At 54.9% G+C, this 14,097-nt stretch overlaps 1 protein-coding gene across 1 annotated transcript; it reads right to left on the reverse strand.

The window, feature by feature from the left end:
* Nucleotides 1-522: 522 nt before the first annotated feature.
* On the reverse strand, nt 523-13,485 carry GTF2F1 (general transcription factor IIF subunit 1). The gene is given in 13 exon segments (NM_001280450.1): nt 523-761; nt 849-966; nt 1,194-1,332; nt 1,414-1,487; nt 1,651-1,770; nt 1,846-1,907; nt 1,991-2,144; nt 3,604-3,788; nt 7,717-7,887; nt 9,769-9,962; nt 12,219-12,291; nt 13,178-13,224; nt 13,305-13,485. Coding segments are annotated over 13 exon segments (1,554 nt in total). The 5' UTR covers nt 13,317-13,485; the 3' UTR covers nt 523-556.
* Nucleotides 13,486-14,097: the final 612 nt, after the last annotated feature.

Below are 14,097 nucleotides of genomic sequence, written 5' to 3' on the forward strand. Positions count from 1 at the left end.
CAGTGGCACCATCATAGTTCACTGCAGCCTTGAACTGGGCTTAGCCTCCCAAGTAGCTGGGACTGCAGGCACTCACCATCATGCCCAGCCAAAACTGAAGACTTACTGGGCTATGTGGTGGATAAGTCACAGCTGAAGAGAGACTTAGGGAAGTGGAAGGGAGAACTGTAGAAGTTACCCAGTGGGCAGCACAGGCCCTTGGTCAGTGTGAGGGAGGCTCAGCCAGGAGAAGGAGGACAATAAGAAGGCCTAACAGGCATCTGAAGATTCCAGAAGGAAGGACAAGAGGGGGAGATGGCTTAACTTTTCCGGAATTGCTAACTACGGGGCCCTGGGAGTCAGGGAGCAGGATGGCGAAGGGGCACTGAGAGCCTGAAGTTCTGGAGGGCAGAGCCATGTATTGGACAGAGCCTCACTCCAGGATGGCGAAGGGGCACTGAGAGCCTGAAGTTCTGGAGGGCAGAGCCATGTATTGGACAGAGCCTCACTCCAGGATGGCGAAGGGGCAGTGAGAGCCTTAAGTTCTGGGGGGCAGAGCCATGTATTGGACCAAGCCTCACTCCTTGAGGGAGAAGTGCATTTTGTCGTTGATCATCTTGCGCTCGGGGTTGAGTCGCTTGAGGATCTGGGCCAGCACGTTCACTGTCTGCTCGCTGCTCAGCCCTGTCTTCTTGGTCTGGAACTTTTTCAGCAGGTCCTTAGTGGTCATGGGCTTCCGTGTCAGGTAGCGGCGCACGGCATCCTCAGTCACCTGCACGTCGCTGAGGATGGGAGGATGGGGAAGGTGGCATCAGTGAGATTGTCCCCAGTAGCCCTTGCCCTGCCCCCTGCTGTTCTCGTCAACTTACCCGCTGCTGGGTGTTGTCTTGCCTGATGGTGGCTGGGGTGTCGACTTCCCGGACAGGCTCTGGGGTCCCGCGTCCAGCCGCAACCGCTTGGCTGCAGGCATCTCGCTCACCCGCTTCCCTGTGGGAGTGGGGTCAGGGCTGAGTCTTGCGGGCAGGAGGCAGAACCCCTGGGCAGGACCCCAGGCTGGGCAGTGCCATGATTAGGGTTCAAGGGGATCAGGGAGAGACAGGCCTCCACCCGCATCTCCATCCCCTCTCTGTCCTGAGCCCCAACAGAGGTCGGGAGGCTGTGGCTGTGGCTGTGGGGAGTGGGGAGCAGGGAGTGGGGAGGCCACGGGTGCTCACCTTGCTCGAGTTTGCTGGCAGCCGCCCGCAGGGTGGAGGAGGTGCTGCCACCCTCTGCGCTGGGTGTGCCTGGGCGGCTGTTGCCCCTTGAGCTCCCTCCCGACGGCTTCCGCTCTCTCTTGGGTGGCGTCTTCTTCTTCTGCGGAGGTCAGGGTTGGGTGAGGTGGGTGAGTCTGCAAACAGACGCCCAGGCCTCCCCCGCCACCGGGCTGGGCCTTACCGCCATGAAGAGGGCTGAGGAGGCCTCACTGTCAATGTCGCTCTCCTCTGAGCTGTCCGACTCCTCGCTGCTGTCTGTGGGGCACAGGAAAGGGGTCAGGGCCAGAGCAACCCCGGGACCCGGTGCCCACTGATATCTCCACTGCAGATGAGGGAAGCCTGCAGGGGAGAGGGGAGGAGGCGGCAGGGCGCCAGGGCCCGACCCGAGCCTCCAATATGGGGGCCACATGCGCCGCACCTTTCCTGCGCTTCTTCTCCTGCGGGGTGGGCGCCTTCTTCTCCTCCTCCTCCTCCTTTTCCTCCTCAGGCGGCTTCTCCTCCTCACTCTCCTCACTACTGTCGCTCTGCTCATCGACACCTGGGAGGGGCAGGGTATGAGCAAGAGCAGGGAAGCACCGCCCCCATCTCCCCGGCCCGCCCAGCCATCGCCTACCCTTGGGCCCCTCCTCCTGCTGCGGTGCCTTGGCCTTGCTCTCAGGCTCTTCTTGGGAGCTGCTGTAAGACAGGGACGGCCGAGGATGAGCGCGCGCGCCCGCGAGGCCGCATGGGGTCTCGCAGCCGCCTCCCGTCGGCCTCACCTGGAGCCGTCTGACATGTAGTCCACCTCTTGGCCCTCGAAGTCCCCATCATCGCTGTCCTCGAAGGCCTCGTCGTCTGAACCCTTCTTCTTCTTCTTCTTCCTGCCGCCCTTGGCCAGCGGCGCCTTCTTCTTGGCCTTAGGGACTCTGCCGCCTGGGAAGGGAGGAAAGGAAGGAAAGGAGGGAAAGCGAGGAGGAAGGCAGTGGGTATTTATTGTGTTTTTCACATTTTGTGCAGTTTTGACATCCTGGGGGGCCTCACTGACTGGGGAGACTGCCCCTCCAGGGCCAGCCCAGGAGCTCAGCTCTCCTAAACAAACTCCCGGCAGACCCCACACCCCCACCCACCTTCTCTAGCGCTCACAGACCACTCCCCATCTCCCAGACCACCCGGGCGAGGCACCTGATAACCAGGGACACAGCCCCTACAGCCCGGAGCGCACAGGAGTTATTGAAACTGGTCAACCTAGAGTTGCAGTTTCTCATAGGAACCCCCGTAAAGGCCACAGCCAGGCCAGGTGCAGTGGCTCATGCCTGTCATCCCAGCACTTTGGCAGGCTGAGGCGGGAGGATGGCTTGAGCCCAGGAGTTTCAGACCATCCTGGGCAACACAGTGAGTGAGACCCCAGTCTCTACAAAAAACACAAAAATTAGGCCGGGCGCGGTGGCTCACGCCTGTAATCCCAGCACTTTAGGAGGCCGAGACAGGCAGATTACCTGAGGTCGGGAGTTTGAGACCAGCCTGGCCAACATGGTGAAACCCCATCTCTACTAAAAATACAAAAATTAGCCAGCGTGGTGGTGCATGCCTGTAGTCCCAGCTACTTGGGAGGCTGAGGCAGGAGAATCACTTGAACCTGGGAGGCAGAGGTTGCAGTGAGCCGAGATTGCGCCATTGCACTCCAGCCTGGGCAACAGAGCAAGACTCTGTCTCCAAAAAAAAAAAAATTAGCCGGGTGTGGTGGTGCACGCCTGTAGTCCCAGCTACTCAGGAGGCTGAGGTGGGAGGATCACTTGACCCTGGGAGGTCAAGGCTGCAGTAAGCTGTGATTGTACCACTACACTCCAGCCCGTGTGAGAGAGAGAGATCCTGTCTCAAAAAAAAAAAAAAAAAAAAAAAAAGAAGGGCCATGGCTCAGCTCTCCCGGGCTCTGGCCTTGCCTCCTGACTGACATCACTGCTCCTCCAGGCGGCCTCGCCTGACTCTCATTCTTTTTTCTCTGAGACGGAGTCTCTCTCTGTTGCCCAGGCTGGAGTCCAGTGGCGTGATCTCGGCTCAACACAACCTCCATCTCACGGGTTCAAGCGATTCTCCTGCCTCAGTCTCCCGAGTAGCTGGCACTAGAGGCGTGCACCACCATGCCCAGCTAATTTTTGTGTTTTCAGTAGAGACACGGTCTCACTGTGTTGGCCAGGCTGGTCTCAAACTCCTGATCTCAGGTGATCTGCCTGCCTCAGCCTCTCAAAGTGCTGGGATGACAGGCGTGAGCCACTGTGCCCGGCCCCACTTGCCTCTCATTCTAGGGCCGCTGTGAGCGACGGTAGACTTTGCCTTCCCTGGCACTGCCTGAGCAGGCACCTCTGTGACCTAATGCCCAGGCGCCCGCACTCACCCTCCTCACCGCTGGCATCACTGGCATCGGACGACATCTCCAGGTCGTCCTCCAGGTCGTGGATGCGCAGCTCGCTCGCCTTCCTGCGGCCGCGTTTCTCCTTCTCCTCCTCGTCCTCGTCCTGATCCTGATCCTTGAGCCGCCGCTGCTGCATGATGCTGAAGTGGTTCAGCACCTTGTTCCTCCTGCGGGCCAGGCACAGGGGGGCTCATGCCGGGCCTGGCACCACCCTGCATCTGTGCTTGCAGGGGGCGAGCCCCAGGGCACCACCCACACAGCCTTCAATGTGATGTGGCCCCCGGGGACTTGGGCTGTGGCACAGGACTCCCTGAAACCACACGGATAGAGCCAGCCCTTCCTGCCTTCCCGTTCTGCCCCGAGTCCCTCAAAGAGTAGGTCCCCATGTGCTGCTGGAGTCTCAGCACCTCCCTCGGACTCAGAGTCTGGCCCCAATCCAGTCACACTGGTTTCTTGCTATTTTTTTTATTATTTTTTTATTTTCTGAGACAGAGTATCGCTCTGTCGCCCAGGCTGGAGTGCAGTGATGCGATCTCGGCTCACTGCAACCTCAGCCTCCTGGCTTCAAGCAATTCTCCTGACTCAGCCTCCCAGATAGCCAGGGTTCCAGGCGCCTGCCACCACGCCCAGCTAATTTTTTTTTTTTTTTTTTGTATTTTTAGTAGAGACAGGGTTTCATCATGTTGGACAGGCTGGTCTCGAACTCCTGACCTCATGATCCACCTTGGCCTCCCAAAGTGCTGGGATTACAAGTGTGAGCCACCGTGCCCAGCCAGATCTTTTGTTATCTTAATTTATAGATGTATTTTTCTTTAATGACAAAACATACTGTTTCCATTGGAACAATGTAACATTGTCTCATTGCTCAGGGAAGCTTTAAAAAACAGGACTGCAGGCCAGGTTGGGCGCGGTGGCTCACGCCTGTAATCCCAGCACTTTGGGAGGCCGAGGCAAGTGGATCACCTGAGGTCAGGAGTTTGAGACCAGCCTGAACAACATGGTGAAACCTCATCCCTAAGAAAAATAAAAAAATTAGCCGGGCGTGGTGGCATGTGCCTGTAGTCCTGACTACTCAGGAGGCTGAGGGAGGAGAATCAATTGAACTCAGGAGGCAGAGGTTGCAGTAAGCTAAGATTGCCCCACTGCACTCCAGCCTCGGTGACAGAGTAAGACTCTGTCTCCAAAAAAAAAAAAAAGGACTGCATTTAATAGGAATGCATCTAACATGGGCAAGGCCCAGGCTGGTGTGAAAGATAATGAAACTGCTGCTTAACACTGTGAGTGGCTTTACCACACTGAGCCATGCACCAAAAAACAGTGACAGCTTGGTGCAGTGGCTCAAGCCTGTCATCCCAGCACTTTGGGAGGGGAGGCCGAGGCTGGAGGCTCGCTTGAACCCAGGAGTTTGAGACCAGCCTGAGCAACATGGCGAGACACCATCACCATTTGTTCTTTTCTTTTCTTTTTTTTTTTTTTGAGTTGGAGTCTTGATCTGTCACCGAGACTGGAGTGCAATGGTGTGATCTCGGCTCACCACAACCTCCGCCTCCCGGGTTCAAGCAATTCTCCTGCCTCAGCCTCCCGAGTAGCTGGGATTACAGGTGCCCGCCACCATGCCTGGCTAATTTCTGTATTTCTAGTAGAGATGGCATTTCACCAAATTGGCCAGGCTGGTCTCTTGGCCAGGCTGGTCTCGAACTCTTGACCTTGCGATCCGTTCTCCACGTGCCCAGCCTGAACAGTTCTTAGCTCTCCACGTGCCCAGCCTGAACAGTTCTTAGCTAAGTAGATTTAACATCTGATCAAGAGATGGCATTCTGGCCGGGCACCGTGGCTCACACCTGTAATCCCAGCATATTGGGATGCCAAAGCGGGCAGATCACTTGAGGCCAGGAGTTGGAGACCAGCCTGGGCAATATGCTGAAACCCCTTCTCTACTAAAAGTACAAAAATTAGCCAGGTGGGGAGGTGCACGTGTGTAGTCCCAGCTACTCGCAAGGCTGAGGCAGAATCGCTTAAACCCAGGAGGTCGAGGTTGCAGTGAGCCAGTGAGCTGAGATGGTACCACTGCACTCCAGCCTGGGTGACAGTGAGACTGTCTCAAAAAAAAAAAAAAAAAAAAAAAAAAGAGATGGCATTTCTCCTTTGGTTAACATCCAGGTTTTACACAATTCTATAAAATGCCAAATTCTTCTCCCTAAAACTTACAAAGCAGATTCTAAGGAAAATACAGCAAAAGGGAACCTGCCCTCCCAGCAATGATTGATCGACTGATTTTACAGTGGAGCCCCAGGAACTCAACCAAAGTGGAGCAGGCAGGCAGACCTGGGGGCTGTTGTTCCAGGGGAGCAGGGGTACAGAAACTGCCCCACAGGCTCAGAGGCTCATGACCTGGTGGGGAGGACGCTCTGACTTCGTGCCATTTACCGGGGTTGCTTTTGGAGCTGAGCCAACCTATGACTCTTCAGAAATTTTAAAACCAAAGAAAATGATTAAAAACTAAAGCAGGGGCTGGGCATGGTGGCTCACGCCTGTAATCCCAGCACTTTGGGAGACTGGGGCAGGCAGATCACGAGGTCAGGAGATCGAGACCACGGTGAAACCCCATCTGTACCAAAAAAATAGAAAAAAATTAGCTGGGCATGGTGGCGGGCGCCTGTAGTCCCAGCTACCCAGGAGGCTGAGGCTGGAGAATGGCATGAACCCGGGAGGCGGAGCTTGCAGTGAGCTGAGATCGCGCCACTGCACTCCAGCCTGGGTGACAGAGCAAGATTCGGTCTCAAAAAAACAAAACAACAAAACTAAAACAGGCCGGGCGTGGTGGCTCACGGATGTAATCCCCACACTTAGGGAGGCTGAGGGGGGCAGATCACCTGAGGTTAGGAGTTTGAGACCACCTGGCCAACATGGTGAAACCCTGTCTCTACAAAAAATACAAAGTTAGCCAGGCGTGGTGGTGCATGCCTGTAATCCCATTTCTCTACTTGGGAGGCTGAGGCAGGAGAATTGCTAGAACCTAGGAGTCGGAGGTTGCAGTGAGCTGAGATTGCGCCACTGCAGTCCAGCCTGGGCAACAAGAGCGAAACTCAGTTCAAAAAAAAAAAACCACAAACAAACAAACAAACAAAAAAACACCAAAGAGGGAAAAAGGTGTTTTATTTGTTTTGTTTTGAGACAGAGTCTCGCTCTGTCGCCCAGGCTGGAGTGCACTGGCGACATCTAGGATCACTGCAAGCTCCGCCTCCCAGTTCACACCATTCTCCTGCCTCAGCCTCCCGAGTAACTGGGACTACAGGCGCCCGCCACCATGCCCGGCTAATTTTTTGTATTTTTAGTAGAGACGGGGTTTCACCGTGTTAGCCAGGATGGTCTCGATCTCCTGACCTCGTGATCCACCTGCCTCGGCCTCCCAATGTGCTGGGATTACAGGCGTGAGCCACTGCGCCCAGCCGAAAAGGTGTTTTTTTAACCTTTGGGAGCCATCGACTCTTTGAGCATCTGCTCATCTGTGACCTGTGCAAATGCCATTTGTAGATGCGTCCAGAGTGCCCTCCCCACCATCTGCAAGCACCCTAGGGTGGTGGTGGCCCTACGGTCTCATCCAAAGCCATACATCCAAGACCAAGTGCTCTGGGCCCCCAGCCTCGTCCCCCTGCCCACAGTCACTCTGCACTGGCCTCATGCACTGTGTCCCTCCACAGCCCTTCACTGCACCCGCCCCACCTCTGAGGCCGATGTCACTGCTAGAGAAACCCTCCTCGGGTGCCCTGCCTGGAGCTGCTGCCCTGCAGTGGATCAGGCTGTGTGACCTACGGCCTGCGGAAAGCCAAGGGGGCAGTTAGACCCCACCCTGCTCTGCCAATTTGAGCTCCGGGTCACAGACTCTGGCTCTGGCAGCACCCTCTGGGTGCCCCATTGTGGCCCTAAGGCCTCCTATCTGTTTGCTCCTGAACTGACAGCTCTGAGACGGCCGAGTGGGGTCTGCCCTGGTTACCCCTGAGTCCCCAGCTCCCAGCACAGGGCCTGGTGATATACCCATGGCAAGGCACCCCATTTCCCTCACTTCTGTCCCCAGCCACCACCCAGCCCACTCACCTCTCCCACTCCTCCTCGGCCTCCTCGGCAGTGAGCGTGCGATGCCGGGCCAGCGGTGTGAAATTGTACCAGTTGTGCACGGGGAAGGCCTCGAAGGCCCCGTCGGGGCACTGGGTGAAGATGTAGTAGGACGTGTTCTCTGTTACGCCTCCCTTCTTGATGCCCTTGAACCTGCAGGGAGCCACGGTCATGGCCTGGTCCATAGGGACCAGCTCCAGCCCCGCCGTGTCCCCCCGGGGCCTGCCTCCTTTATGGCACTTGCCATAGGAGGAAGACCAAGAAATGCCCATGAGGCCTGGGCAGGCCCTTCAACCACCTGGGCCTCGTCAATTTCCACATCTGGGGAACAGGGCCGGCGCACCTACCCTGCAAAGTGCTGGGCGTGTGCACATCGGGATCATTTCTGGAAAGACCGTGTGAGATTATCTCAGGAGAGCCCAACCCTGCAGTCAAACTGTCTACATTTGCCTCCAGCTCTGCTATCTGTGGGCCATACCCGGGAAACTGAGGAGCCAAGTGAGAAGATGGGGCGGGAAGGCATGGCCAAATATTTTTTTTTGAGATGGAGTCTCGCTCTGGCACCCAGGCTGGAGTGCAGTGGCACCATCTCAGCTCACTGCAACATCCACCTCCCGGGTTCAAGCAATTCTCATGCCTCAGCCTCCCGAGTAGCTGGGATTACGGGTGTCTGCCACCACACCCAGCTAATTTTTGTAGTTTTAGTAGAGACAGGGTTTCATCATGTTGGCCAGGCTAGTTTCGAACCCCTGACCCCACGTAATCCGCCCGCCTCGGCCTCCCAAAGGGCTAGGATTACAGGCGTGAGCCACCGCGCCCAGCCATGGCATGGCCAAATCTGAAGTGGACACCTGGCCCGGGCCACCATTCCCTCAAGCCTAAACAACTGCCCAGCCTCCTTGAGGCCTCTACCTCATTCTTTTCTACCCCAAAGTTCCGGACGGTCTGGGTGAGTGCCTCTTCCCTGCCTACAGCTTTCTCCAAGGCTCCGCTGGACCCAGCACATCCTGGCACCCACTGCCCTGTGTGAGCTGCCTGTGTCTGTCACTATCACCCAACTGCTGTGCCTGGAGCACCCTTCATCAACCTAACCTGGACCCCTCCTGTTCTGCCCTCAGTCTGCCCCCTCTGAGAGGTCATCTCAAGTGTCATGAGCCCCCAGGGCTGGCCACCTAAGCTTCCTGCATTGTGGCACTCAGAGCTGCCTCAGAGCCAGGCACAAGCACCAACTCAGTGAACTGTCTTCAAAAACACAACCCCAGGGCCTGGGCAGTGGCTCACACCTATAATCCCGCACTTTGGGAGACCAAGGTAGGAGGATCACTTGACCCCAGGAGTTCAAGACCAGCTTGAGCAACGCAGCAAGACCCCATCTCTACCAAAAATACAAAAATTAGCCAGGCATGGTGGGGCGTGCCTGTAGTCCCAGCTACTCAGGATGCTGAGGTGGGAAGATCTCGAGCCCAGGAGTTGGAGCCTGCAGTGAGCTACGATCGCACCACTGCACTCCAGCGTGGGCAACGGAGTGAGACCCTGTCTCAAAATAAATAAGTAGGCTGGGCGCGGTGGCTCACGCCTGTAATCCCAGCACTACGGGAGGCCGAGGCGGGAGGATCGCCAAGTTCGAGACCAGCCTGACCAATATGGTGAAACCCTGTCTCTACTAAAAATACAAAAATTAGCTGGGCGTGGTGGTGGCAGGCACCTGTAATCCCAGCTACTCAGGAGGCTCAGGCAGGAGAATAACTTGAACCTGGGAGGTGTGGGTTGCAGTGAGCTGAGATCGTGCTACTGCACTCCAGCCTGGGCGACAGAGCAAGACTCTGTCTCAAAAAAATACAAGTAAGTAAAATAAGATAACATAAATAAATAAATAAATAAATAATAAAATCCTACAGGGATGGAAGTGCCAGCACCTCCACTGCAGCAGTGGGAATCTGAGGTTCAGAGAGGGTACCCCACAAAGTATGTAAGTTGAGGCCTGGGGATGTGGACTGGTCACTAAGCCGGCACCGCCACCGCCCCACCACTTACTTCCTGCCTGATTTGCCGTTGACCCGGAGCAGCCAGGGCTGGTCCTCGGGCCGGAACTCCTTGAGGACGATGCCGTACTTCTTCCTCCGAGCCTCCTCCCGAAGCTTGCGGTTGAACTCGCTGCCCGCGCCTGATTCGGGCATCTCCTCCTCTTGGTAGATTTTCTTGTTGCTCAAGTCCCGCTCCAGCCGAGCCTAGGGGAGCAGGAAGCAAAGCGTCTCAGGGTCCCTGGCTTTGCTTGCACGGTGCCCCTCTCCAGGAACGCCCTTCCTTGCCCTAGGCCAAGCTCTAGATTCTCAAAACCAACTTACCACTTGGCAACAAGGGAGGAGAACGGTAGCCTTTGACAAATCTGGGTAAAGGGAATTTGGGCGAGCCTTGTGCTCTATTTTTGCAACTTAAAAGCTTGAAATTATTTCCAAATTAAAATTAAAGAGAAAAAGACCACCTGGTGACCATCAAGCAGGCCATCGGAGGCAAAATTCCTTATCTGAGGAATGTAGAAGTAATTAATTAGACTTCCCTATTATCTACAGCAGGCATCTGGTTCCAGGATTCTTTTCCAAAAATATGTAAGTACCTAGAATTTCCACACATCTCTCCAGAATGCATGCATATCGAAACTCATTGTGCTGTGGCTCACGCCTGTAATCCCAGAACTTTGGGAGGCCAAGGCAGAAGGATCACTTGAGCTCAGGAGTTTAAGACCAGCCTGGCATCAGAATGGCTTGAACCTGGGAGGCGGAGGTTGCAGTGAGCCGAGATCATGCCACTGCACTCCAGCCTGGGTGATAGAGTGACACTCTGTCTTAAGAAAAAAAAGGCCGGGCGCGGTGGCTCACGCCTGTAATCCCAGCACTTCGGGAGGCCAAGGTGGGTGGATCACGAGGTCAGGAGATTGAGACCATCCTGGCTAACACGGTGAAACCCCGTCTCTACTAAAAATACAAAAAATAAGCTGGGCATGATGGCAGGCGCCTGTAATCCCAGCTACTTGGGAGGCTGAGGCAGGAGAATGGCGTGAACCCGGGAGGCGGAGCTTGCAGTGAGCCGAGATCCTGGCGCTGCACTCCAGTCTGGGCGACAAAGCAAGACTCAGTCCCCCCCCCCCAAAAAAAAAAAAAAAAAAGACCAGCCTGGGCAACATAGTGAGATCCTATATCTATTTCTTAAAAATAAAAAGGCTGGGCATGGTGGAAGGCTGAGGCAGGTGGATCACTTGAGGTCAGGAGTTCAAGACCAGCCTGACCAACATGGCGAAACTTCGTCTCTACTAAAAATACAAAAATTAGCTAGGCGTGGTCATGGGCGCCTGTAATCCCAGCTACTTGGGAGGCTGAGGCGGGAGAATGGCTTGAACCTGGGAGGTGGAGGTTGCAGTGAGCCCAGGTTGCGCCACTGCACTCCAGCCTGTATGACAAGAGACTCCATCACAAAAAAATAAAATAAAATAAATAAAAAGAAACTCATTGTGCAACACTTGCTGACATTAAGGCACCAAAATCTCTACAAATGTAACAATTTATCGTGACCTATGTGGCTAATGTGATCCGAATTACCCTTAAGCTCTTGATTTAAGGTCCATATATACCATTTCCAAAACACTCCAGAATCAGCCACATCTCATAACCTCCACTGCCTCCAGTGCCCTGCCAGGACTCACCTAGACCAGTCCAGTTGCTTCTACCTTGGTCTCCGTTTATTTGCCCTCAAACCCACAGTTTGTCTCCCCATAGCAGCCAGATCACACACGCTACAACTTCCCAGTTGAAGATGCTTTAATGGCTCCCAAAGTCCTTTCTAGAGCCTCTGATGGCAGGGGCTCTGGGAAAGCCCCCAGCGCAGTCCCCTCCCTTGCCCAGATAAACCATGGCCAAAAATGTCCAACAGTGGGCACAGCTTCTAAATGTTCTCCTTTAAGGAGAGGCCTCTGGTGGGCCTACCAAACCTAACTTACAGGGACACCCAGGAGCTAGGCCTGGGCCTTTGCCATTTCCGTTTTTTTTTTTTTTTTTTTTTGAGGCAGGGTCTTGCTCTGTTATCCAGGCTGGAGTGCAGTGGTACAATCATAGCTCACTGCAGCCTTGAACCCCTGGGCTCAAGCGATCCTCCTACCTCAGCCTCCTATGTAGGACTACAGACCCACACTATCAGCCCCGGCTAACTTTTTTATTTTTTTGTAGAGTTGGGGTCTTGCTATTGTATTGCCCAGGCTGGTCTCGAACTCCTAGCCTTAAGCAAGCTTCCTGCCTCAGACTCCCAAAGTGCTGGGATTACAGGTGTGAACTACTGCACCCAACCCTTTGTCATCTATCTTTTCTTCACTTGGAGAAAAGTGAGAAAATTAAGACTTAGTGACTATGACAGTTAAGCAACTATCACAATCACCAAGGTCAGGGTCAAGTTCTCTCACCACCCCAGCCCCTGACCCCCAGGACTCAGAGACTTACCTGATTCCACGTAGCAAAGTTGACTTTATCGGCTGCATTAAAAGCCATGATGTTATATTTTTTGGTTGTATTCCTGGAGTGGATTAGAAGAGGTAGTGTCAATCCAATACAGCAATTCAATCATTAATTTAATCAGTCAATGCTATTGAACCATTAATTCAATCAGCCACCCAACCGGATCGTTAATTCAATCAAATCATTACTTTAATTCAATCACTCAATTCAATTGAACCATTAATTCAATTCAATCATTCCATTCAATTGAATCATTAATTCAATTCAATTCATTCAACAAACCCACCCAGCTTCATTCAGCCTGTTTTGCCTGGCAACACTGGATACGGAAGACTCCAGGGATTCCCAGTCTGCCAGAGAAGCTAGACCCATCCTCTCCTGACCCCAGGCAGAAGAAGAGCAGATGGAGGGACGAAGATTTGGGGGAACCCAAGATGTGGAGATTATTGTGAACTCAGCCTTGGGGAGGAGGGAGGACAGGCAGGGAGTATTTCCTGGAGGAGGAAGATACTGGAGCTGAGTTTTGCAGAATCATCAAGAATTCACCCAGCAGAGTCACAGTTTAGGGGTTGAGGGGAGGCACTCATGGCAGAGGGAACAGGATGTACAAAGGCCTGGAAAGGAAAGACAGCCTGACCACTTTGAAATAGGACGAGGAATATGTCCTAACAGCTGGCCTGGGCATCATGGGACCATATACTCCTCGAAGGTTAGGCCAGAGGGCTGGATCGCCATGTATTAATGCACTCATTCATTCATTCGTTCAAAAAAGCAGTGTTGTCCCCAGAGAAGCCTCAGCTTAATCCCCCCAGGCCTGCCCTCCAAGTCTCTCCCGGTCTGGAGGGAGAACCACAGACAGGGCCAGAAACGCCTGGCTAAGAAGATCGTGAAGGTTTTCATTTTTGGGGGGTGGAGAGGAGTGGGACATGGGGCTGGGGACTTACTTAGGAACTCGAACGACGTATTCAGTGACATTCTGGCTGCTAGGGCCCTGCGGAAAGAGGAAGCGGTGAGTGAGGGGTTGCCGAGGTCGCCGTCGGAACCCCCGAACCCCGCCAAATCCACACTCACTAGGGCCGCCATGGGCAATGGTCAGTGGTTCCGATCTGGTCCGACCCGGGTTCCTTTCGTCTCCTCTGGCGTGCGCGTCCCTCGATCCCGGGGAAGCCGCCGCTCGGTGTCGGGTCTCTGTCCCTGAGCGAGGACCCCAACCCTAGGCGCCTCTGGCACTGGGAAAAGGTAACCGGAAGAGGCGCTCAAGCTACTCGGTCTACGCTTCTGCGGCCGCCTAACCCGGAAGCGAAACCCTCGAGCAGCCGCGTCGCGATGGCAACCTTCTTAGCGACTGTGGCCACCTCAGTGCGCAGTCACTTATGCTCGTCGGCGGCTATGGTCACCTCAAAAGGTCCACCACGGTCCCTTTTTAGACTCAGCAAACCTAGGCCGAGTCTGAGATAAACTAACGGGCCTCTGTCGCTGGCGCTCTTGTATATAACGCGGTTAACTTCATCAAATGGGGGACCGCCCTCTCTCGTGACGTCAGCACCCAAGGACCGTGAGGCATCCTGGGTGGGAAGAGGGAGACGAATCCCCCTTGCGGGCTCCCAGGCACTTTGCGCATGCGCCTTGCCGCTCTGGACCTGGGGGGCCCAGAAGGCCGCGTCACCATAGCAACCGAGGCCTACTCGGGTCGGGTCGAACCGCCGCTTGGCTCCCCATGGGTCTGTTTGGGGTTCATTTCCTCCCCCTACCCCGAAGGGGTGGACCCCGTCATTCCCGCAAAATGACCGGGGCGGGGACCCTTGTGACGTTGAGCCGAGCCAGGAGGAGTCAGAGCCTGGGCGGGGTCGGGGCGCGACCACCC

The sequence above is a fragment of the Pan troglodytes genome, chromosome 20, assembly GCF_028858775.2.
Source record: "Pan troglodytes isolate AG18354 chromosome 20, NHGRI_mPanTro3-v2.0_pri, whole genome shotgun sequence".
NCBI lineage: Eukaryota > Metazoa > Chordata > Mammalia > Primates > Hominidae > Pan > Pan troglodytes.